Raw genomic sequence first — 25,210 nt, forward strand, 5'->3', positions numbered from 1 at the left:
CCTCTCTGCCTAGCGCCCACCCGCCCGTGCGTGCACACACACACACACAGAGGCGCACACACACACACACACACACACAGAGGTGCACACACACACACACAGAGGCACACACACACACACAGAGGCACACACACACACACACACACGCACGCACGCACACACACAGAGGCACACACACACACACACAGAGGCACACACACACACACACAGAGGCCCACACGCACGCACGCACACACATGCACGCACGCACACACACACACACACAGAGGCACACACACTCAGAGGCACACACACACACACACACACAGAGGCACACACACAGATGGGAGAACACACACACACACACACACACACGAGTGCAAACACACATACACACACACATATGTGCTTGTGCTCACACACTCACGCTCACACACACAGGCACACACACACAAACACACACACACACACACACACACAAAACCCAATCTGGCTTCTCTAACCAGACGCTAGCAGTATCAGACAGAGTGTTGGTGGGGCTGCAACTCTCTATTATAAACCCATTCGGAGTTCAACTGTGATTGTGAAAGCGCTCACACACACACCAAACGGTCAGGGAAGGACGACCAGAAAAACCTGACAATTATAACTGAGCCAAATGGATGTCCACCATCCAAAGAAGTCCATATACTGTACCACTGAAGTAAACAAATTTGCAATTTTTCTCTGTTTTTTAAAAACCCCTGACTCCTTCTATTTCTTCATCTCTCACCCCATCCTGCCCCATTTTATTGCACTTTATTCCTCTCCTGCTCCTTTTCCACTCTGTTCTCTTCATTTTCCTCTCCTTTACCCTTCAGTCTTTTTTTCTCTCGCACTCTGTCTCTCGCTCTTTTCTCTGTCTGGCTCTCTGTGTCTTTGGCTTAATCCTGCTGCTAGTTATCTAAGCCTGCAGACCTGCTATCCCTGTCTAATGCACTCGGGCTGTGTGCCTCGCTGCTGATAAAAACACAACAAAAGGGATTGTGACAGGGGCTTTTTACTGCATGCATGTGTGTTTGTGAAGGGGGTATGTGAGGGGGCACCCTACCACATGCTCTCTCTCCCTCTCTCTCTCTCCCTCTCTCTCCCCCCAATTCCTCCATCCTTCATTCCTTTTCATTACTGCAGGAATGCTGAATGCCTCCCCCCTGATCTCTCTGTTCCCTCTTTACCTCTTCTCTCTCCTCTCTCTCTCTCTCTTTACCTCTTCTCTCTCTCTCTCTCTCTCTCTCTCTCCTCTCTTTCCCTCTTCCTCTCTTCCGATGACAAATTCCTTTTTTGAAACAGCAAAGATGTTCTGGCACGGTGCATAAAGGCTTGTGCGTAAGACGGCGAGAGGAGACAAACCCTGGTGCGGATCAATGGCAGGTCTGGAACTCAAGTTTGAACACTCATCCAAGAGCATCACAGGGGACAGAGAACAACAAGACCTGCCACTCTGATTTACAGTGCCATTGATTGCTTTAAGACCCTCTCAGATCTACTCGGAACGGAACAGGGCTTTTTATGTGGGCACAGAGACACAGCATTCCTTCTCTTTCTCCTTCTCTCTTTCCATCACACACACAAACCAACAGATAAAAATAATCAATACGCTGCCCCAGTCATTCTTGTAAGATTGTGGAACAGAAAAGGGGGGCTCAGACGAAGCAGAGTGTGAGCAGGCTAAAGAGAGTCCTCGCAGCTGCAGCCAGAGATGGAGTCAAACTGTATTTAACATCAGAGTGCCGCTGCTCCCCCTCCACTCTCAGCTCCCTGTTGAATCCATTCATCCTCTGCCCATTCCTGCACTACCCAGGCAGCAGGTGGCACAGGCCTGCAGCTGGCATGGGCATATATATATATATATATATATATATATATATATATATATATATATATATATATATATATATATATATATATATATATATATATATATAACTTAACAGGCAGTGCCAGCTCCTCTACCACCCCAAAAATGTCTCCTCTCTCTCTTCCATTTCTCTCTCTCTCTCCCTCTCTCTCGTTCTCTCTTCCTCTCCTCTTCTGTGTTTTTTTTCTCTCCATGCCCCCCCTCCTGCCGTCCTTTATCCCCCACGCCTGGCATATTCAGATACAGAGCCCTCATTACAGCTCAATCCAACCTCAGCAAACACACAAACAGATTAGCCGTTTAAGACGCTTTTCCCCGTCGATCCGCCCGCTGCCCCTCTCCCTCGCCACTCCGGCGCGCTATCAGGGCCCTGCACACCCCTCAGATAGGAGCCGGGGGCCGGGCTTAAGCGCGCCACACCGCACCGCAGCACACACACACACGCGCACACACACACACACAGATACACACACACACACACACACACACACACACACACACACGGGAGCCTCTGCCTGCCTGCCTGCCTGCCAGCCACCCCCTCCATAGCGCCGCGCCCTCACACACACCCCACACCGCAACCCACAGTCCCGCTGTCACAGCTGCCCCTAATACAATTAAAAGTCATTTACTGAACACAGGGGTTGGAGCAGATCAGGGATGGTGGGATGGATGGAGGGAGAGAGAGAGAAGGAAAGAAAGAAGAGCGAGAATAAAGATGGACGAGAGAGAGATGGAAGAGGGAGAGAAAGTCAGAGAGAAAGAAACACAGATGGAGAGAGGGAGAGCGAGATGGAGAGGCGTACAGGGGAGGAGATGGACAGGGAGATGGACAGGGACAGGGGATTGTGGGACTTCAAATCATGCCAAAGTATGCTTTGGACGAGCAATGTATCCTGTGTGGACCAGCGCAACCAGCCCGTTACAAATGCAATGGATCTAACACTTCAGTAAATTCCTCATCTTCAACAAACACAAACCATATCACAAACACACACCTACACACATCATTACATATGCAGACAGGTACTCAAACATATTTACACACAAACACACACATTGACAGGCCGACACAAATGCCGGTGTGTCCACAGGTTTTCGATCCCTCTTGTTGCACCACGTTGGCATTGAATCTCAGCCGCCAACCCACGTACACTGAGATGCCCCTGCCTTTTAGTACCTGATGAAGCAATTAGCACTGATACGCACCCACAAAGTAATTAACGTCTGTCTGTCTGTCTGCCTGCCTGCCTGCCTGTCTGTCTCTCTGTCTGTCTCTCTGTCTGTGTGGATTACTGGAATTATGCGACTGTAATCAGTGGCGGCTCTCAGACGCAGCGCGAGTCCTCTTCATCTTTCGTCCTCGTGCCAAGCCGCTCACGCTCACGCTGCGGAGCGCTCTGACACCCACGGAGAAGACACGCCGCATCTCCCTGGCACAGCGGAGGAGGAGGAGGACGAAGAGGAGGAGGACGCCAGGCGTCCTTACCGTGCCCGAGGGGATGCGTCCAGGCCACCAGGCGATGGCGGGCTCCCTCATGCCACCCTCGAACGTGGTCTCCTTCCCACAGAGGAATGGACCGTTACTGCCACCTGGTAATGCGAGAGAGAGAGAAGAGAGAGGGGGGGGGGGAGAGAGAGACATAGAGAGAGAGAGGGAGAGGGAGAGAGAGAGAGAGAGAGAGAGAGAGAGACAGGAAGAGAGACAGGGGCAGAGAAAGAGAGAAACAGAAAAGACAGCGATAGAGATGGAGACCAGCAGGAAGAAGAATAGAGAGAGAGAGAGAGAGAGAGAGAGAGAGAGAGAGAGGGAGAGAGAGGGTTAATTGCAAGCAGTGTGAGTAGGGGGTTCAAGAAAATCCACTTGCTATAGTCCGGCGTTGGCCGTGGACATAATGATACTGGCGTACTCTGCATTGGTCCAGACATGACTGCTGCTCCGTTGTCTGAGGAGAAGAAGACAAAGGTGTTGTTGTGGATGCCCAGGGTGCGGAGTCCGTCCAGAATCTGGCCCACGCTGTAGTCCAGCTCCATCACAGCGTCCCCATAGCTACACAGCACAGCAGAAGAATACTCACATCAACACCTCACATAATGCTGTTTGTCCATCAGTGGAATATAATAAAGAAAGAGAGTGGGAAAGTAAAAAAACAAACATCTAAAGGCTGTGGTACGGTCCTGAGTCACATTTGCGCGTGTCCATCTAAAGGCTGTGGTACGGTCCTGAGTCACATTTGCGCGTGTCCATCTAAAGGCTGTGGTACGGTCCTGAGTCACATTTGCGCGTGTCCAAGACGTGCGTCATTTTTGTCATGGACGTGAAGCATACTCCAACTTCTGCTGTCCTGAATGTGCGTTAAATCGTTAAGGTTAGCACCTGCACACTACGGATTAACTGTGATACTCTGCCTCACCAACTAGGGGCGGTACATCGAGCCTGAAAGTAGGACACAACCATCAAAGAAGCCTGAAACGCCTGAAGAAAAGAAGAAGGTGAGATGTGGTGCACTGAACGAAGGAAGAGCCAGTGAAGGAGTGTTCCACACGTGTGTGCACAAGATGCGGCTGTTAGATGAGGAGAAGCACGAGTACTTCCGCCTGTCTGCTGGGAAGTTTGATAAGTTGGCCCTTTATAAATTTATCATCCACCAGAACACACACAGCACACCTGTTGGTATAGCTGAGAGACTTGCTTATAGCTTACTTGCTTATTAGGCTACTTATAGCTGAGTGACTCGGTGCCGCGAGGGCAGCAATATTGGTGTGATACAAAGTAAAGACATTTTTCTAAACACAGCAGTGTCATGGTAAGATAGAGTTGTGCGTACAGATGTCCTCAATTAAATTTGTATTGAGTCTTCACACCTGCATCATACCAAAAAGTATGAACCAAAAACCTGTAATTATGACGTGTCAATAAAAGTTTTGAAGTAGCCTAACTCTTTGTGTTCATAATGTGTTAATGTCTCACTGTGATAATGGGTGTATTTAGAGTGAGAGGTAGCCTAGCTTATTCCTTCAATTATTATTATGATAACACATTATCCGGTGTTGACAGGCGAGTTTCGAGATTTGAGTTCAGCATTGTTCAGGAGTAGCCTAGTTGATAGTGAATGCACCTGGGAGAGGTAGGCTACATTCCCTTTATTATTATAACCATTATTGATAACGCATTATATACGGAACAGGCGAGAATGCATCTCGATCAACAAGTATTACTGGGTTTCGCCTGAACGTTGTAGATAGATACCTTTATATGGCTCTGGGTTTCGCGATTTGATTTCAGCATTGTTCAGTAATAGGTGCTAAGCTACGCTCATTTTTAAAAGATGCATTTAATCCGAAGTCATGTCAGCTCTCTATGCAGGGAGTAGGGCTGTCACTTTTTATTCGAACGTGACGTGAAATATCCGTAGCCGAACTATAAATAAACGATTCGGTTTTTAGTGCTGTGTAACGCATTTCTACAGTCTATGATTAGTTTTATTTTATTGTTTGCCATCTTATTCAGTGCTCTATGATCCAGGGCTCATGACCAAATCAAGCCAATATAATAGCCAGCAGCCACAATGAGCCCATGCAGCCACCCTGTTTCGACAATGAAAGATAACGCACAGAACGGCTAGCCTGAGCGGACAATTACGTCCCCAACTCATCTAAAATGTGGCGTATTGAAATACTTTGGGTTCTACACCATAGATGGTAAAGTAACCGTAATGTTAAAGACTGTATCTGTGGATTGTGGCTTTACATCGGTCGAAGTTGACTCCATGTCGTGGTGTTTCACGTAACTCGATAGCCAGGCAAGCTGAGGACAGGAGCTCTGCTCCATCGTCGTTATGGTAACCAAACAAGTCTTCTTCTGTCTAGGTTTATTTCTAGGTTTTAAGTGTTGTTCTTCTATGTGGTCCACCTACTGGAGGGGAGTGTTTACAGCAGTTCGGTTTCACACATGTGCAGTCTACGAGTCACTTTGACGCGCGGTCTTAAAGACGCCGACGCGATGCCTAATTTCTCCGCCACGCTCACCAGTGCCGTGTCTTGCTGGACGAGACGCTGAGCCGCACCATAGGCTTAAGACATGCACTAAACACATCTGTGCCAGTTTGGTGGTGTGCTGATTTCTTTGTCCCCATCAGGGACGGTGTTAGGCCTATTTTTTTGGGGGGGTGGGGGCTGAAGCCACCCTAAGATCATCAAAAGCCCCCGTAAATAAATATAGTAATAATATGCGTCCAAATTCACATCCATTATTCTCTGTTGAATTGATCACAGCGTAGTTCTCACATAAATCACACAGATGTCACATGAAATAGCGGAACCGGAACTTATGAATGATATTAGCGGCTAGGTGCTGTGATAAACTGTTCGCGACAAAATTACGTTGGACATATGTGAAATTTCATCATATTTCCATTCTGCACACAGTGCTTCGTCCATCTCCACCCATGGAATCTCTCACAAACACTTCACTTAACACATGGCAAACCATATATCAGAATAAACAACAGACCTTACTGGACACTAAGATATGAAGCATTCTTCTGTATAGTAAGCCATTCCCAAATTTTGAAATCGCAGCAAATTTCTACCTGGTATCCAACTCTAACTGTAATTCTAATACTGTAATGTAATTGCAGTCCAAAATAATGAACTTGGTTTCCATATCAAAGAATCAAAAGTTGATCATGGCATGCACAGATCAACTGTGCTTTTGAATATTACTACTATCATGCTTCAGGTGGCATAAATGCAACAAATCATGAGACACAAAGTTAAGTACTTTGTCTTGACACAGATGTGGACATAAGATATATGCAAGTATGATCACATCATACTTTCCAGGAATATTGGTAGCCTGTACCGTCTTGAAAACAATAAAGCCTAGTAGGGGTGTCACGATTCTCCAAATCCTCGATTCGATGCAATTTTCGATTTTAAAGTCACAATTCGATTTGATTTTCGATCTTTTTTTCAACATTACTATTAATGCATTACTTATATGTTATTTACTCTTTTTGGCCTTTTCCTTTTCTGTTTCGGGGGGGGTTATTTTGAAACCGCTTTTTATTTTGAAACCGTTCCAACCGCGAGGTTGTAATGTAAACAGAACCAACATTAGGCTAAAACAGAGACGTGAACATAGTGAAATGAAACAACACAGAATTATAATTTGATCGGTTTCAGCACACTTCGAAGAGACCCAAGGTTAGTGTTCATGGATACTTATCAATGTGCATTTTAAGCCTTAAAGTAACTTTGGACTGTAACTAGATCCTCTTTTCACTTGCTAAGTTGAGTAGGGTAAGTTAGTTTTAATTGACGTGAATGAACGAGTACTTCCACACCGGTGATTTCAAAGTAGCAAGAGGGGCTTTGATTTCGGTAGGTTGATGTGTATATTTTAACTGGCTGCAGCCAGTTGATGTGTGTTGATGCTGCAGTTCAGCACGTGCGTTTGTGCGTCTTGGCATACATGCTGGATGTGACATTGGGGGTGTGGCTGCATCGTCGATTCTACTTTTAAATTCGAAGTTCGAGATTGATATGTAATTTCGAACGATTTCGATATAAAATCGAAATCGTGACACCCTTATAGCCTAGCATAATAGATGGCCCTTACAATGACCAAATACCTTAATAGTAAAATTACACTGAAAATAGCCTAGGCCTCAAAGGACTAATACAGTATTTATCAGGTTAAAAAGTGTCATAGCTTAGTCTAGGGTGCAATTGTTTTGGTTTGAATACTGATTGATGATTGTTTGATTATTGAATGACCACATAAGTAATAACAGTAACTTAACAGTAACAGTAATTTGTAGTAGATAGTAGTTAAGTGCTACCCTAGTTCAACTTAAAAAGAGCACTGATCAAATGCTACAGGAGAGGAAGGGCGGAGAGAGAAGGCTGTGCGTAATTTCTCAATCTGTACATCTGTAGAATTCCATGGTATTTTGCAATTTACATATCCAGTGAGTGATAAGTTTGGCTAGAGGAGGGGATAACAACATAAACAGTCGCCCCAAGATTTGCAATGGCCTCAACTGGCCACCCCTGTTAACATTTTCTGGGGGCAGCACTGTTATGCTATAATTAGCAATATAATCAGTAATAATCAGTAATGCGAGAGAGAAAACTATGCCATAGTGTCCCTATTAATACCAATTCATGGAAGACATTTTAAGGTGTGATGAAACTTTTTCGTCACACTCTATGCATGCGCATTACCTACAACCCTGGGGGCTAAGCCCCCTTGTCATTTAATTCCTAGTGACATTCCTGGTCCCCATCATCCACCAACACCCTGTTAAGTCTGGCAGTGCCATCATGGTATCATACACCTGTGACACATCGAAAACAATCCAGTCTTTCCATGTACGGCAGCAGGAGATGCTTAACTCAAAAACGGCAGGAGATGCTTAACTCAAACACTAAAAACGGGGGCAACAGATGAGAAAGACAAAGGGCAAGAAAGGATGAACACGAGAGGAAGACAGAGAAACACGGACGGAGAGGGAGACTCGGAGAGCAGGAAAGGTAGACACTCTTGCTCTCCTGACCAACCAGTCTCCAGCACCATGCTAATACCTTTCTGAGCTGATCTATTTCACTGTCAACACAAACCTCATTTGGCATTCTGAGGGAGCGTCTGCTTAGCGGGGCCCGAGAGCCCCAGGTCCTGAGAGGAATGCTAAGAGATGGGAGGCGAGACTGGCAGCTCAGCCGTCTCTTCCTCCTCCTCCTCCTCCTCCTCCTCCTCACCACACTTTAGGACAAAAGGACGTTTCTCTGGTGTGTTTAATTAACAACTCGGCTGATTATTCAGACCTCATCATGGAGTGGAAGAACAGCCTGTGTTAATATTTATATTGTCTAACCCATTCATGAGGAGGGGTTGAGGGGGGACAGCATACTGGGAATCCAGTGAAATTTATCTCCATTATGGGCGACCCAGCAACTTCCTTTTTCTCTTAGGGGGAATACATCACCTCTGAGCACCTCTCAGCTCATGCAAATAAATGCACCTGCTTACACCAGCCTGTCCACCCCCACCCCCACCCCCACCCCCACCCTCACCCCCGTGGTGTGAGATCACATTCTTTTTATCCTTACCACTCTGCTAAATAGAGGTCCTACATCACAAGCCTTATGCTGCACTGGCACAGATGCCAACCTTGCCCACAGTCCCAGGGGAGTTCCACCACACCAGGGCCATAAAGCAACAAGCTCCCACTGTAACTCTGGAGAGCTTTTTACACAGGCCCAGTGTGGCAATGCATCTGGACTGGTCCAGTCATGACCTTCCGGTGTCTACTCCTCCAATAGCTTTTGTGGAAGTATTTGTTCATGTTCTGACTGGGGCTGAGTGTGCATGTTTTCTCTCACCGTCCTCTCCGGCTCTTCCCATGAAAGCGCTTTGAGGCGTACACAGGCGCGTGGGTGGCATCCGGAGCCCAGTACAGGAAGAAGGGCCGGCGTGCTAAGGTTTGGCTGGAGATGAAGCCCAGTCCCTCCTGGAGGACAGAGAGAACGAGAGAGAGAGAGAGAAAGATAGATAGAGAGAGAGAGAGAGAGGCCACACGGCAGATAAGAACCTCCATGCCCCGCCCCAGGCTCCTCCATATCAATGACAGAGGGAGACCAACATCTAAAAATGCAGCCTTATCGCACTGATACCTCTGCCACTTACCTGCAGGTAGATCTGCGTAAGGTTTGATTCACCGGTTTTCCGGTCAATCTTGAATTCTTCATAATACCTGTGGAAAAAAATAAGATTAATTCTTTAAAGCCTCAGCTCCAATTCCCACATCCCAACGCTTCAGACTAAAAATAAACTGATTTGACAGACTATGGAAAAAAAAAAAAAAAAGAAGGAACACTGTTCCAGACAATGCCTTGGGAAGCCAAATCTAGACAAAGCAGATTTTTTTTTTTTGTGTTGCGAAGTCTCAGAAGAGTAGGGGAAACTGTTCTGAAATGGCGCCGAAGCATGCAGTTGAGGTAAAAGACACGGAAAGCCATTTCTCTCTCTCTCTCTCTCTCTCTCTTTTCTGCTCGGGCTGTTCCAGGTGTCCAAACACGCTGCCGGTGCCAACCTGTCGTCTCCTGGGTGTATGCGTGTGCGTCTGTCCAGGCTCAGGTACGCCACGCTGATTTAATCCACAGCTAAGCACAAAAATTGCCCGCCTGCCAGCACCAATGACCCCTGATGCACATATGGTTGTTTTGGAGGGAAACAAACAGGCGGAAAATGGGATACACAAGCACAGCTGGTACATGCAGAAATCAGCTCACAGGGAAGAGCCAGCCCAATGGCGGAGCGGGAATGGGTGGATGCCTCTTTGCTCGGTTTGCTTGGCAGTTTTGCCGTGTAGGTATTTGGGGTACATGTATGTGTAATGACACTGTACCTTCCGACCATCTCAGAGTTGTTGTAGACTGGAATGTTGGGCCTGCTGCTGCTGTTGAACGGACCGAAGTGGCAGTTGGGTGCACCGAACCACTTGTCAAACCCGCGCTCCACAGGTAGATGACCTGGCCTATGACCAAGATGCCTGGAGACATACAACAAGCAAAGAGAGACAAATAATGTTAGATCACAAACAAACATCAGCAAACTTTCAGTTTACCTCTTATCAAGAAAAATCGCAAAAATGACTCACCACTTGCCAACAATTTTGCTAACGTAGCCCTTTTTCTTCAGTATCTCTGGCAGAAGAATCTCCTCCTTTGAGATTCCCCCAACTATCTCCTGAGGTGTGTATGCTGTGTGAACCACATTGACTTTGTCAATAGGCATATTGAAAGTACATGATTCGGACACTCAACTAGCAACTAATACATTGATGTCTGTGGACTGACTGGGACCACAAGAAGCAGTTCTTACCATTCCTTGCATGAGCATTAGTGGTGTAGAATCCATTCCTGACAGGTAGCCTTCCAGTCAACAGAGCTGCTCTAGCTATAGAGACAGAAACACAGAATCCCTGTGTTAACTACATACACAGACGACATTCAGTCCAATAACAAAACTAGACCAAACGTCTTTAAATAAATCCAAATCACAAGTAGAAATAGGTTTAAAAAGGTATCATGAACATTGGGCATGGTGAAAGAGATATTTGGAAAATTTTAAATAGTGCTGAGTGAGTTATTCAGTTATTCATCTTCAATGTCTGCCATAGGCTGGGAGAAAATAATGGCATTGTGGAACTCAAACAAAGAAACTCAACCTGGATATTATGATTAGCAAGCCTACAAGCATCTCTGGCATTAGCGAAAATGGTAATTTATGTTCGGCAACAGAGCTCCATAATACCGTCTCCGCGGTGTAAACACAAAGCGCCAGGTATTGTGCTGCCACTCCTCCACAGCCCTCCCTGGCTGTGCTCATCTGAGATTAACCTCTCATCAAGTCTTTATTTGCTTAAATATTAATTAGGCACAAGGAAAGTCGGCTAATGATAGATCTCTTTGTGCACAGCAAGTTTATTCAAATTCCTAAATTAGGCCCAATTAGCATATTCCAATTGTGCATTATCCATATTTGCATAATGAGTTATCCTCCTCCTATCACCTCTGCACACACACAGTCTTGTATGATTTATGCATACAAAGTTGCTGACAGATTTCAAAAAACATGAGTCTCCAATCACAAATCCTTCTATTATGATTCTATGTGAAATCAGCTGAAAAGAGGAGTATGGAAGCAACGGTGCCGATAAATTACCAAAATATTTTAGGATTCTTAGACTTAGACTCTGAAATATATAGTCAAGAAAGAAAATGTAATCACACAACAAATTAAATTAAAAAACAAAACAAATGTAAAGCTTAAAAACATATGGTGGCAATCTAAGATACTAATAAAGTGTAATTATAATTATTTTCTAAAAATACATTCAAACTAACATCAGAACAGGTAGACCGGAAAGGATTTAAAGCACACATAGCAGTTGGTGTAAGCACACAAACTTGATGTGGACAGACAAGGATAAAAAAAAGCCACATACATGGTGTCCACTATAAAAGACTGCTGTGTAAAAAATATCTAACATAGACAATCCATACATTAAACAGGTCCTGTGAAATGGCTCAATTTCCGAGAAGTCTGAGGGAGCACATTTTGGCTCGAAATGTCAGTGGCAATTAAAATCTTTTAAGTATAAGTATAAGTAAATATACTCTTTTGATCCTGTGAGGGAAATTTGGTAATTTGGTTTCACAGGAACTAGGCTGTTTGGTGTGTGGCCATTTGGGTGTCACTAGAAATATTGAGCCCCATGAAAGAATAATATATTGCCCACCCACCCCCTAAGCTGGGCCACCAGTATGTGACGGGTCCTTAGAATCGCCCTAACTACCCCTCCCCACTTCAGCTACCTCTGCTACAATGACCCAGAGTTGACCAGAGTACTTACATGGTGAGCAGAGTGGGTTGGCAGAGTAGAAGTTAGGGAACAGCATCCCATCCGCTGCCATCCTGTCCAAGTTGGGGGTTTCTTTGGAGGGCTGTCCAAATACCCCTAAGTCACCCCATCCCATCTAAAACACATTAGAAGCGGCAACTTTACTCTGATGCCATTTATAAGCTTACGTCCTTAGAGAATATTGATTTGACCAAGGCCTAGATTTTACATTCACATAGGAAAACTTGAAGAAAGAAAATTGATATGTTTTCCTTTTAAATTGCACTTTCTGATACATTTCTTTCGGACCTCTGTGGCAGGCATACCAAAAGTTAATGATGGAAATCAAAAACCTTACATCATCCATGAACATGATGATGATGTTTGGAGTCGACGCACTGAAATCATCATCCCAGGCAGTGCGAGAACATACTAAACCGAAGAGAAACGCAAATACATAAATGCGCGCTGCATCCATTGCAACTTGGACTCATACAGTAGGTGGAGTCGTCACATGCTAAGGACGGTTTGAGGAAATGATTAAGAGCAACCTCTCTCAGTCATGCGACTTGAAAAGCCTAAACCAAATTAGAGTATCCAACCGCTGTTCTTGACCATTTAAATTTAATTATCGCTTATCTTAAACTGTGTTATACGGCATCTTTAGTCTGGTGGCAGTACTCATTCCTTTTGAGTCAAAGGCTTTGACACGACGCTGTTAGTGGTAAACAGTGGATCCCTTCACGACAAGTGAAGTAAGGAAAAGTTATGGGTAAGGTCACATGATACGAGTTTGCTTCCTATGTATGTCACGTGACCACTACTGAGCTGGGTTCCATCATGGCGGTCTGCATTGCTGTCATCGCAAAAGAGGTAACAATATGCGATTAAAAACACATTTGGACGATTGTAGACTATTATTTCTAATATAGATCCTAATTAGTTTATCGTTATATTTATATTTAGATTATATCTGAAGTTAACACTAGCGTTATTAAGGTTACACCTGGGTTTAGCTCTGATCATGCTAACTAATGTTAGCGTTTGTAAACAAAAATAATCTTAAGCTGCAGTCATTCGTACGCGGTGCAAAATTGATTGCAAATTTTCCCTGGTATCTTTATCTTGGTGATTCAATTGACGACGATGTTATATGTGGTTGTGGGATAGATCGCTAGATAGATAACTATTCTGTCATGAACAGTAGCCTACATAATGCTAAAGTAGCTGTGACTTGATTCAATGTCGTCGAATCGTTAAAACACACGAATATCATTGGTTTGCCAGTTCTATATGATAACCTATTGTTCAATATGTTACTGTAGCCTATTGTAGGACATTGACATTGCTTATGAATCCCTTTCAGCTATAATTTCTGATGCACCGTCTGCAGTTGGTATACGTGTACGTGGCAGACTCCTCGTTTTCCAAACATGAATGTTTTGCATCTATGAGATCAAATGCATTGTATGCAGCAGCGGTAGATCTTCTGACACTAAAATCTGTCAAAATGACTCAACTTGCATGTATTTTAAATGTTAACGTATTTTTTTCTTTGCAGAACTACCCTTTGTACATCCGCAGCGTTCCCTCACAGAATGAGCTGAAGTTTCATTACACTGTACATACGTCTTTGGATGTAGTAGAAGAGAAAATATCAGCAGTAGGTAAAGCCATGGCAGATCAGCGAGAACTTTACCTTGGATTGTTGTATCCCACGGAGGACTACAAAGTGTATCCTTTAACCAAACCCCAGATGAAATTCACAGACCATGTCAGCCTAAATACATCTTAGTAGGCATACCACCTATGAACATGTAAAAATGTGCTCAGAAATTCTAATTACTATCTAGTGCTAATGAAATGTCTAATATGAATTAAAGTTAAAGGATGAGCTCCCTACTTGGTCATGCATGTCATGGTCCTTTACTTGACACTAGATATGGCTACGTGACCAATTCCAAAGTTAAGTTTGTCATAGTAGTGGACTCTTCAAACACATCTCTACGGGACAATGAAATTCGAAGTGTACGTAAAAGTTAAGCAATATTTTACTCTATCCACAATTGTCTTAGTTTTGTCCTCTGGAAATATTTATTTATATTTGTATTTATTTAAATAGTGGATTATCTATTTCATCTCTTTATGCAGATGTTCAGAAAGTTACACAACTCTTTCACTGATGTGATGTGCAATCCCTTTTATAACCCCGGAGATCCAATCCAGTCCAAGTGAGTGCTTGTCCATTACAGATAGTTAAGCTGCTGCTTGTGGATTGTGAAGTAAAATTCATAATCAGAATTCCGTTTACAACCGATCACTTATATTTTGTTTTTTTCTAGGGCCTTTGACGGCATGGTTTCAGGAATGATGGTGCAAGTTTCCTAACAGCCTCAAACACTTTTGTACATAAGCTTTACGGTGTCATTTTATCATGTCAATTAAAATATTGTATTGGAACAGAATGCCATTTCTGATGCATTGCTTGAATTTATTAATGTTTCAATGGTAAACCACATCAAATAATGATATTTATTTTTCCAGTTGTAAGAAAATGTACAGAAACAAACATTTCAAAATTCAGTTCAAGTGCCATTTGTTTAGGAAATAAACACATAAAATCCATATTAAAGTATAAAGCCAATACTTCTAAATTATAATATCACATGGTCAAATTGTTAACAATTCCCATAGTAATAAATAAAATTAAATAAAAATTAAAAGAAACCATAATCTAATTCCAACACATTAATAATGGTCTGACCAAGGCTGGACTCTTCCATTTCCCCTACGAGAGCAAAAATTTAGTAAACAAATTTCAGTAAGGAATGAAGTGTTCTTGTGACATTTTTAAAAAAGCATATCAAGTTATAGGCACTTGCATTTAAAATCCCAACTGGTCCCCTAAGAACCATGGTATTATGTTGGAATCTTTTGATAAACATCATCTATTCAGACTTATAACTACTAGTGGTGGTCACACCGTTATAATGGATCACACCACAGTTAAAGCTTGAAATTGTTCTGTGATCACAAATGTCTACCAGATTCAAGTATTTGGGCTGCGTTTCAAATGCAAATCCTGTTGCCCTTGGTCAACTCTGACATGCGACCAGTTCCTTTAACTTGAGATGACAGACAATGCACCATATGAGGACATCCAAATCATACAAATGTCAATCTGATTTTATCATTCTATCCTCAATAGTTCAAGTATGTAAGGGCATCGTTTCCCAGGGCAAGGCTTTAGATGACTCACCTGAAGCGACCCTGAAACCCATTGTTGAACCTGTTGCCACGAGCCCATGGCCGACCCCGCTGGCCCCCTCTGTTGGTGATGCCTGGTATGTTGGTCCTTTTGGGCAAAACCTACGAGCCAGCCAGATTCAGGCGTCACATTTTTTCAAATTAATGTCTGGCCCCCCCGATACAGTACACAACACATTGTGAAAAGACTAAAGACAATGAGTGCAGTTTTGTATTCAACTGTGGAGAAAGTAAATGTAAACAAGTCAGGCTTTCCTGGTGCGTGTGTGTGTGTATCCAAGGGGGTATTGTAACATACCTTTCTATATGCATTGTAACAGTGCATTCTGCAACACTAGTGCCAAATCTGAGCAAGTTATCTCAGTTGGGGGACCCCTTCTCTTACTCGGTGTTGACATACCCAGGCCCTAAACCACATACTTGGAACACACCATCCCCATTAACTGTGTCTACAACCTCGCAAACACACCACTCACCGTTGCAGTTTACCCAGCTGTGTGCGCTTCACATTCACTGAATACGTGAAATGTACCATTTCTACTACACAACATTCAGACCAGCAAGCCCCGTTTTTGCTTTCAGATTTCCACACTAATGTCATGCATTCACTGAAATCCAAAATTGATATCAAACATCATATCATTTTCATTTCTAATCTAATCATTTCTCTTTTCTTACCTTTATGACTCTACCCCTGAATAAAGTATTATCCAAGGTCATCGCAGTCCCTACAGAATCCCTTTCTGAGAATTCAATATATGCAAAGCTGCAAAGGACAAGGGGTAAGGGGAGTTTAGAACCTTACCATATCGGTCATATCTGTCAACGCAGACACATTGTGAGCTGGGTAATTGTATTAGGTATTAATAGTGCTGGTAAAAGCGCAACATCTCACCCTTTTGGGTGACCAGTGACTCGGTCACATAGAATGGTCACTCTATTGACAGAACCACAACCGCTGAAATAGACCTTCAGCTCAGCCGCAGTTGCGCTGTAGTCCACCTATTGAACACAGGTTATACCGAGATAAAATGCTTTAAGTCATGCAATCACAAGAAGTATCCAAAGCATTCATACTGTGTGACTGACTTGAAAACAAGCTTACATTTCCAACATAAACTGATCTGTTGTCAGCATCAATTCTCTCCTCTTGACTCATGTGGTAAAACAGCGCTGTGGATTGAAAAAAGTCACATGGCCAGTAATTTGACAATTAAAGCACGTCAGCATGTTGGTGGTCTTTACAAAAAGTAGTAAGAACAAATGAACTCTGAAATAAAAGGCAGCAAAGGATTCAAATTGAAGCTACATGAATTCAATTGGCTATGAAAGCAATGTTGTCTGTCAGGACATTCAAACTGAGAAAATGTGAAGCCCACCACGAAAAAGCCAGAATTGGCATGGATGGGGTTTGCCTAAGTGGGGCTCTGGACGTGGACAGATGCAGCCACCTGAACTTACCTGCGAGGGGATTGTACATGAGCTGCCGTTCTGCCAAAGACTGAACTTCCCTAAGCTTTTCAGCTTCCTCCTCCAACTCCAACACTCTCGCCTTGATTGCCTCAAGCTCCTAAGTAACATAATTCATTAAAAGAGTGGCAAGAGGAGGGCACGGGTCCTTGGACAAGGGCTATAATGCTTTTCCTTTTTAGCTAAATTGGTTATTTCAGATGCTGCAGTCATTTTCAGTAATCAAAACAATGGTTTTCTCATCTAAGTGCTTGAAAATCACAGTGGAGACAGGTGTAGGCTATTTTAATGAACCACCAACCCGTTTACGAATCTCCTGTTGGCTACATTATCAGCACACATCCAGTTAAATAAGCAACGAGAAAGCTGTAGAAATTGTATAGTATTAATAGAGTATGCTAAAATTCGACCCTCACCGCCACTTACAGGATTTGAGGTCCATTGGTTGGCAAAGATCTCCGTCTCTAGGCGCCCACGTGTATCAGCCATATCAGAGGACAACCAACCTCAATACCATACCCCTCAGATATTAGTTTTAAAGTAGCCTACCCTATTCCTTCCTTTTTTTAAGCTGTGTGCGAATTTCTCGATAGACTTGAACCAGTGAATTACTCTTAACTTAGGACCACAATGAAAACATGCGGATGAAAATCAGTTATCCGTCACGCGAGGTAAGGATGACGACTTATTAAGCCTTGTCAGAGGTCACCTGTGATCTAGGGGCGTATTTCGTCCCATCTTGTACTTCATTCAAGACAACTTTAGCCTACTAATTGAGTTGTGTAGTGTCATCGTAAAGCGCCATATTGTCTTTCCTCGAATCGGTCAATGGTGCACTAAAAGTGTGGTATTTCTTCATCTGGAAAAGTCATGAAAGTAATTTAACAAGACTATCTTCGAGCTTAATTGTCATTGATGTAATCAAAAACAACTCAGTGGAAAACATGTCATATTTCGTTTTCTTTTTTAATTACACAGACACATAGCTCAACACAGACAATAACCTGAATTAGAATGATTACAACTTCACATATCCAACATAGCGCACAGTTAGAGAAGGGAAATAGCAAAAAGAGGGGGGAGGAGAGCATGCAAGAAATAAATAAACGTAAAAATTATCCTGGCACAGATCACTTTATCTAGAGAATGATACAGGACCCTTAACATGGAAAACAAACAAGCAAAGAAGAAATCAAAACAAAAAGAAAGAAAAAAATCCTTCAACACGCCCACCTTTTTCCCTACAGAAACATTTCATTTTTCTGTAATTTTGTATTGCACAATACAGTATATAATCCTACAAATATCAAACCAAGCCTTTTGTTTGAAGTATCTATATTTTTAAAAGTCCCTCCCCATCATGGCTTATGGGAGACCCACGTGCTGTGTCCACCTTGCTAGCAAAAGAGAGCAGTTTTAGCTTTATAGTTTTTTTTTTTTTTTTATACAGTACAATCACACACCAAAATGAACAATGTTATCCCATTCATAGACTAATCCAAGCCATTGCTCATGAATGAAACACATTATGTACTCAGGTTATCCATCTTGTAGTAATTTCTGTAATCATTATGTGTATCCTATAATTGAGCAAAGTTATTTCAGAAAGCGACTGACCTCCATTCTTGTGGTTTAATGCAGATATCATCCCCCCTTTTTTCTTTCTCCCTCACCCTCTTTTAAAGAGGAAGTTCCCAGGACATCCTTTTAACTCAGGTTGTATTTACAAACTACTTACATGGCCAGTGTCCCAACCAAATCCGTCCCCGTAACAAATGGAGACAGCCGAACTGAAAGTGCCCAAGACACAGGAAAGGAAGTTCTTACGCGAGGCCTATTTGGTTTCGTTTTGGTCAAGAGGAAAATACATGGACAGAAAGAGTATTGAGTATTGTACCGCACATTTCATCAAAATGTTGCCATGAGCAGACATGCAAACCACATCTCAGGGTGTGAAGGACATCCTTTACCATCATCCTTTACTAGGATGGTTACTTTAGGGTTTTTTTGTTTTAAAGCTCTTGAGGTTCAAGTAAAGGTCATTTCAAGAAAGGAGAGCTCTCCTTGAAGTATGCTTTCTAAACACACACAGACACACTTTCTGGCCTTGGACAGGTGAGAGGTGAGATTAATACAACATTCCTGTTGCTCTTTATTTATGAGAACAAGCATCGGACCTGCTTGAATGAATCTTGACCTTGCAGAATGTATTGATAGTTTTGCTGTGCTTTCAGTGTGTGTTTCTTACTGTTTTAAGTGTTGCAGACACTTTGGTTAATGGCTGTAACACAAAGGTCTGTTCTCTCCACTTAAGTCTAGAGCCATGCAGAAGTACTTTGGTATGTGCTTTTGAATTAATTTGGGTCACACAGCGTATGCAACGAGTGGCATTGCGTACTCAACTGGTTTACAAAAAGATGTCAAAATCAAAAAAGATGTCATTTTCAAAAAATGGCGTTTGGTTCAGTCAGTGACATTATACCTCCACTGACAGATTAAAGCCTATATGACACACAAGCAGTGCTAGCCACAGCGGGGTGTGAAGTACACCACAGAGAGCCCATGCAAGCAGCCCCCCACACACAAAAAAAAATGCAGTTGAGTTTCAAAGCAGTGCAGACCACACACTCACAAACACAACCATTTGCACACACTTGTTTCGAGACGTGCAGCGGTGATGACATCCAACAAGGACTTGTTTCTCAATCTCACTCAGGAGGTCTACCGTACGACTGGATGGGTTTTGCATGTCTGCCAGTGGCACCATTTTTGTACTGTACACTTTCCAGACTCGCTGGCTTCTTTCTCTTGTCTGTCATTGGGCATTTTCAGCTGGCATCTCAGAAAGCAGTCAGATTTGGGTAGGCATGGGACATTTTAGTGCAGGAGGGATGTAGGACAGGATAGGAGAGAACAGGAGAGAAGTTTACTATGACACAGGCAATAGACTGACTCTGATTAAATACGTTTTGGGACTGATGCAAGCAAACTTATGCAGGAGCAGAATCATCTTCAGCATATCACATCTGACAGAATTCATATATTACTTTGATAATGAAATAAGAAAATAGATATGCTATGATAAATTAAATAATAATAATTAAAGTAAAAAAAAAAAGCTGACGATGCAAACAGACATCTCGGCGAATCTGCCTCCATAGTGCTTCGCAACAGCACAAAACAATAAAACACCAAAGATCCTTCAAGTTTGGTCCATTTTCAGAGGTACAGCATGAGAATGGATAAGATTGGAGTGTTTCTGTTAAATGTCTACTCTAATGGTATGAAAGCAGGGCAGCACTGATGTGAATATGTTACTCTGGAGATCTCTTGTGAATGTTTGGACATGAGTATCCAAGACTTTTTTGAGCAATGTGAACCTGAACCACAGATTCTTTTCATTTTCTCTTTTGGATGCGTTGCCCATATCTTTCCTGTAACTGCAACATGTTTATAGAGCTGAGCTAGGCTACCTAAGAGGAGAGGACGCCTGTAGAAATTAGCATTGCTCTCCTGCACCTGGTTCCCATATGATGGGCTGGCCTCCTCGTGTGCAGAGTGACCGGAGCTGGACTACTGCAGTTGTATTTTGGCCCAATGGATGGCAATGTTTCCCAACTTCCCCTTCAATCTGTTACTATGGGTTGAAGCCAAGTCTCTGGTTGAAATCACCCAACCTGACAGTGAAGTTTGTAATCTAAACTCACACTATCCCTTCTCGCTGTTACATTGAAACATTATCTCCCTTGGTGGAAATGATAGCCACTAGAAGAGTGGGTCAGTGGATCTCATAACATACTTCCTTTTTTATTATATCTCCCCCATTCCCATGACATCCTGTAGAGAATATGCTCAGCACATGTGCTAATATCGAGAAATGTGATGGTCATTCTGTAATTACAATTGATTTGATTTCAAAACAAAACAAACAGAACAAACAAACAAAAGCAGATGAAATGGAGAGAAATTCAATTCTAGTCATTATACTTTAAAGGTTTCTGTTATTTGGCAAACACATTTTTGGACCTCTTCTTTTTTAAATACTATGTACATTCACATTAAGTTACTGTTGTTATTTTAAATATATTTCTATGTATATTTTTTGTTATAAGTCACCCTAAGGGTAGTTTTTGAGGTTCCCTTCAGTAGCTGAATTCTCTTTTCCATATTGCACCTCTTGCTCTCTCTCACTGTCTAACAATGCGAGCAATATAAAATATTCTACAGGAGGATTTCCTTTCTCATTGATATAGATACAACAAATTGAAGAATAGGTACAACACAGGCTTCTTGTCCTTCAGTGTCTCCAACACCCCTCCTTTGTTTCTCAGTGAATGTTCGTTTGTGAACCTGAAGGGAGAGAAAAAACAAACAAAAAAACAAACAAAAAACTGTTCCCCCTCTTTCCGAATCACACACCAGGACGGCAAAGGCAGACAGAGACACCGAGGAAACAGAAAGGTATATCTACAAGCAGGGATTTGATCCTTTCACAAATATGTACTCGCTGTTTCTGTCAGAGGCAAAGCGGGTCTGACAGAAAGGGGCATGGAACACAGGGGCATTGCCAAGGGGAGGTAGAAAGAGAGAGAGAGAGGGATAGACAGAGAGAGAGAGAGAGAGAAAGAAAAGAACCATGTCTACACCACTTATGAGGCTCTTTAAAGTCTGTTTCTTGTCATGCTTTGGAAAAAACGTGGGAGAGTGGAAAAAAGATGAAACTCCATTGGTAATGTCTCAGTCTTCACAGCGCTTTAAAGAAAGAAACAGATCATGAAGAACAGAAGGCTTACTCTTAGTGTACAATGCTCACACAGACAGACGGACTCAGAGTTCATTTTTCAGTCTGTTTTTTTGGGGTGGGGGGGGGGGGGGTGATGATGTCTGGGGCAGTTCCAATGTCATTCTTTTTCTCATCGAGGGCAAATACGAGTCTTTTCCCTCCAACCACAATTCCACTGTCCCAGGCAGCTTCCCTTTGCCGTCTAGAACAATCTCTCCAGGTAATTTTTTCTGCTTGTCTGAATATGTTTTGTGTGTGTTTGTGTTTCGTGTCTCGTGTGGTCCACCCACTCAGAAGTTTTTTTTCTGCCAGCGATGTGAATTCACATTATTTGTTTCAATAGGGTTTGTCAACCCTTACATGGGTAACCTGCAGTGCATTAAGTCTGAAGAGTCATTTGGGATTTTTTCCATCATATCCTGTTGTTTTTTTGGGAACGGTGGTGTGTCAGTGTGTGTGTGTGTGTGTATGTGTGTGTGTGCGTTCATATGTGGGGAGAGAAGGTGTTCGCTGTGGCCCCCCGCCCACACACACAGCCTGCTTGCTTTTACAGGGCTGGCATTACTGAGGAGTTGAAGTAGTCGTTTTGTGTTTGGTTACAAGATGAGTGCTTCTCCTTGTCGCTCAGTAACTTTGGCAGTGTCATAAAAAGGTTTGGATTCTGTTTTTTTTTTCTCCTCAAAAATTCATTTGGGTTCACATCAGTAAAGAGAGGTGAGTCCGGTGTAGGTTTTCTTGGCTCGCTAGCAAGGTAGTTAACAGGTTTTCTTAAAAAGGTTTTTTGTTATTATTATTGATAATAATATTAATATTATTATTATTATTATTATCATCATTATTATTATTTATAATGATTTTTGGACTGTTCTTTATTTTTTTTATTAAAGCCAAAGAACTTCTATCAACAGGTGAACATTTCAGCCGTTCATGAGAGGGTCCTGGTGGTGGGGGGTCGGGGTGGTGGGGGGTCGGTGTGGCCTCCTGATACCTGTCAGCTTCTTCAGACTGAGGCTGGACACTGAGCAGAATGGGCCTGCTGCCTGCGGTCTTGTGCCTAAAATCCTGGACGTTGTGTCTCCACAGAGAAGGTGGGGAGGGGGTTTCTAGGTGTTTACGTACTGATCCAAGTCCACCCCCTGCTCTGCATCAGATCACTGGGGAGTCACAGGAGCATGGTGGTCTCGGGGATTAACTGCAACCTCCACACCCTCCCCGATGCTGCACCCACCCCTATTCCCAGCCCCATACCCACAGCCTTCACTGGGGTGGAGGAGCTAGAGCTGCAGCCTGGCTCACTGCGGAGCTTTCAGCGCTGGTTGGTGCCAAATAGGCTGACAGTGTTTGCATGTTCTATTTGTAAAAGGGACCTAACCCAAATTATAAAGGGAAAACATATTCCATTTATAGGCATTAGTGAACACTCTCTGTCCTGACAGCCTGTATTGTATTAGCTCAGACCCCAGCTGGGACCCCCATCACTTCGCTGTGTGAATTTGGTGTACGAGTTTCTCATGGTGTGTGTAGGTATGTGTCTTGCCTTGCTGTATGAAAAAGAGAGAAATGTTTTTCCTATTCTTGTGTTTTAGTTTTTTTAGTTTCCTACCATCATTTTAAAGAATCCACAAAAAGAATACCTTCGTTAGGTAGCTAAGAAATCATCAGACACAGTTCACTGTCTTGGCAGCACTTTGAGTCCAACAGCAAACCACACAAAAAAAAAACACAAAATCTTTGTTTCATTGAGAGAGATATTTTCATCAAGGTGGGGTATGCCATCGCAAGAAGAGATTCCTCCGTTGTTGGCTACGTTTTGGATCGAGGACGCTGTTTAGCAGCAGTGGAGCCAGGGGGGGTAGCTGAAGGGTGGTGACTGGTGATGGTGGTGGTCGACTGGTGGAGGCGATGGCGGACAGCTGGTCAGCGCGAGGACGAGTCCAGCAGGGCAGGGGTGGCCGGGGTGGTGGAGCGGGAGACGCTGCTGGAGCCGGAGCCCGCGTCCTTGGGGCTGCCGCTGCCTGGCTGGCCGCCCAGGGAGAGAGTGCCACCAGGGGGCGCGCTCTCTGAGTGCGTGGGGGGCACGCCGCCGAGGGAGGAGGAGGATGAGGAGGAGGAGGACGTGGAGGTGGTGGAGGAGGGGGTGCCCACGGGCACACTGCCGCCCCCGGGCAGACCCTGCAGGCCCTGGCCACACACGTGGTGGTGCTTCTCCCAGTCCTTGTGCTGGCAGAAAGAGCCCATGATGTTGCAGCCACTGCACTCTCACTGGCCTTCGGGCCCGCAGTTCCAGCAGCTCTCCTGAGAGGATGAGAGAGAAACAATGAAGAGATAAGTAAAGGAATGGTGATAAGTGTCACCTAAGTGACTTAATGACTGAACACAGACTGACAGAGCAGAAGTGAGTGGGTGAGTGAATGAAGTAGCGTGATGTGAGAAGTGCAAGAATCACGCATGAGTGAAGTGATGCAGTGTTTGCAAGGAGGGAAATGATCGAGTGAATATGTGAATGAGCCAGCGTGTGATCAGAGTAACAAGAGAATGTACAAAACTGGGCAGATAAAGTGCTGATCGCCACCAGGAATAAGAATATGACTGAGCACAGGCTGAGTGACTGAGTGAGGCGATGGAATGGTCCAGACTGAGCACAGGCTGAGTGACTGAGTGAGGCGATGGAATGGTCCAGGGCTGGTGGACATCCTGAATGGCCGGCTGAGATAGTGATAATGGTGCAGAGGCAAAGCGGTAGTGCTGAGGGGGAGTGTGTGTGTGTGTGTGTGTGTGTGTGTGTGTGGGGGGGTCGTGTGCTGGCTGTGCTGAGAGGCGTGTGACAGAGCGGGCTATTTTGAGGGAGGTGTGGAGTGTGACTGCCCGCTCAGTGTCAAGTGGGTCGTCTGTGTGGCCGCGGGTTACGTGGTGCGGGAGAGAACATGACGGAAAAGTGCACTTCACATGGGGGGTGGGGGGTGTCTGACATGGCTGAGGGCGTCACAGAGTCTGTGTGTGTGTGTGTGTGTGTGTAGAGTGAATACATGCCTGAGTTGATGTTGGCATGATTTGGAGTGCCTCCAATACCAGCTTTTATGTATTTCTATATCTGTGTCTCTCTGTAATGCCTGTGTGGGTGGAGTTTGTCTGTTAGTTTGCATGTGTTTTTGTGTCTCATAAGTTTTAGAGTTGGGCTACATGTCTGTGTGTATGTACGTGTGTGTGCGTGTGTGTGTGCATGTGTGTGCGTGTGCGTGTGTGTGTGCGTGTGCGTGTGCGTGCGTGCGTGTCCTACCTCGCTGGAGTCCTCCTGCTGGTTGATGACAGTCGCGGATTAATGCATGTGTCGTGTCGCGTGTCGCGTGTGGCAATGTCGCGATATGCGTGTGTGTCGCGTGTGCGTGTCGCGTCGCGTCGTGT

The 25,210-nt window shown here is 43.9% G+C and overlaps 3 protein-coding genes across 6 annotated transcripts in view; 1 reads left to right on the forward strand and 2 right to left on the reverse strand.

Annotated features, from left to right (window-relative positions):
• The window catches only part of galns (galactosamine (N-acetyl)-6-sulfatase), a 27,517-nt gene extending 14,487 nt beyond the window's left edge, over positions 1-13,030 (reverse strand). For 2 of the 4 annotated variants that reach the window (XR_007195647.1, XR_007195646.1), the window contains exons 1-9: positions 12,647-13,030; positions 12,301-12,424; positions 10,767-10,841; positions 10,543-10,645; positions 10,291-10,434; positions 9,570-9,636; positions 9,266-9,393; positions 3,787-3,926; positions 3,366-3,469 (exon numbers count right to left, since the gene is read on the reverse strand). Coding sequence is in view for 2 of the 4 variants with exons in the window: in XM_048262806.1 (XP_048118763.1) it covers positions 3,366-3,469; positions 3,787-3,926; positions 9,266-9,393; positions 9,570-9,636; positions 10,291-10,434; positions 10,543-10,645; positions 10,767-10,841; positions 12,301-12,424; positions 12,647-12,766 (1,005 nt within the window). In the remaining 2 variants the exon portion in view is untranslated. Of the gene's footprint in view, positions 1-3,365; positions 3,470-3,786; positions 3,927-9,265; positions 9,394-9,569; positions 9,637-10,290; positions 10,435-10,542; positions 10,646-10,766; positions 10,842-12,300; positions 12,425-12,614 lie in introns of all 4 variants that reach the window. The other 2 variants (XM_048262806.1, XM_048262808.1) reach the window with 2 other exon arrangements.
• trappc2l (trafficking protein particle complex subunit 2L) lies at positions 13,000-14,753 on the forward strand. Its single transcript, XM_048262811.1, has 5 exons — positions 13,000-13,161; positions 13,850-14,022; positions 14,229-14,316; positions 14,440-14,519; positions 14,631-14,753. Exons 1-5 carry the CDS (start codon positions 13,129-13,131, stop codon positions 14,674-14,676), a joined length of 420 nt encoding a protein of 139 aa, XP_048118768.1. The 5' UTR covers positions 13,000-13,128; the 3' UTR covers positions 14,677-14,753.
• A 53-nt stretch (positions 14,754-14,806) lies between these two features.
• pabpn1l (PABPN1 like, cytoplasmic) lies at positions 14,807-17,737 on the reverse strand. Its single transcript, XM_048262809.1, has 7 exons — positions 17,452-17,737; positions 17,017-17,125; positions 16,661-16,728; positions 16,451-16,557; positions 16,234-16,321; positions 15,548-15,657; positions 14,807-15,076 (listed from the first exon to the last, which is right to left on the reverse strand). Exons 1-7 carry the CDS (start codon positions 17,512-17,514, stop codon positions 15,037-15,039), a joined length of 585 nt encoding a protein of 194 aa, XP_048118766.1. The 5' UTR covers positions 17,515-17,737; the 3' UTR covers positions 14,807-15,036.
• Between the last annotated feature and the right edge of the window lie 7,473 nt (positions 17,738-25,210).

This window comes from Alosa alosa, chromosome 14 (assembly GCF_017589495.1).
Source record: "Alosa alosa isolate M-15738 ecotype Scorff River chromosome 14, AALO_Geno_1.1, whole genome shotgun sequence".
Taxonomy (NCBI): Eukaryota; Metazoa; Chordata; class Actinopteri; order Clupeiformes; family Clupeidae; genus Alosa; species Alosa alosa.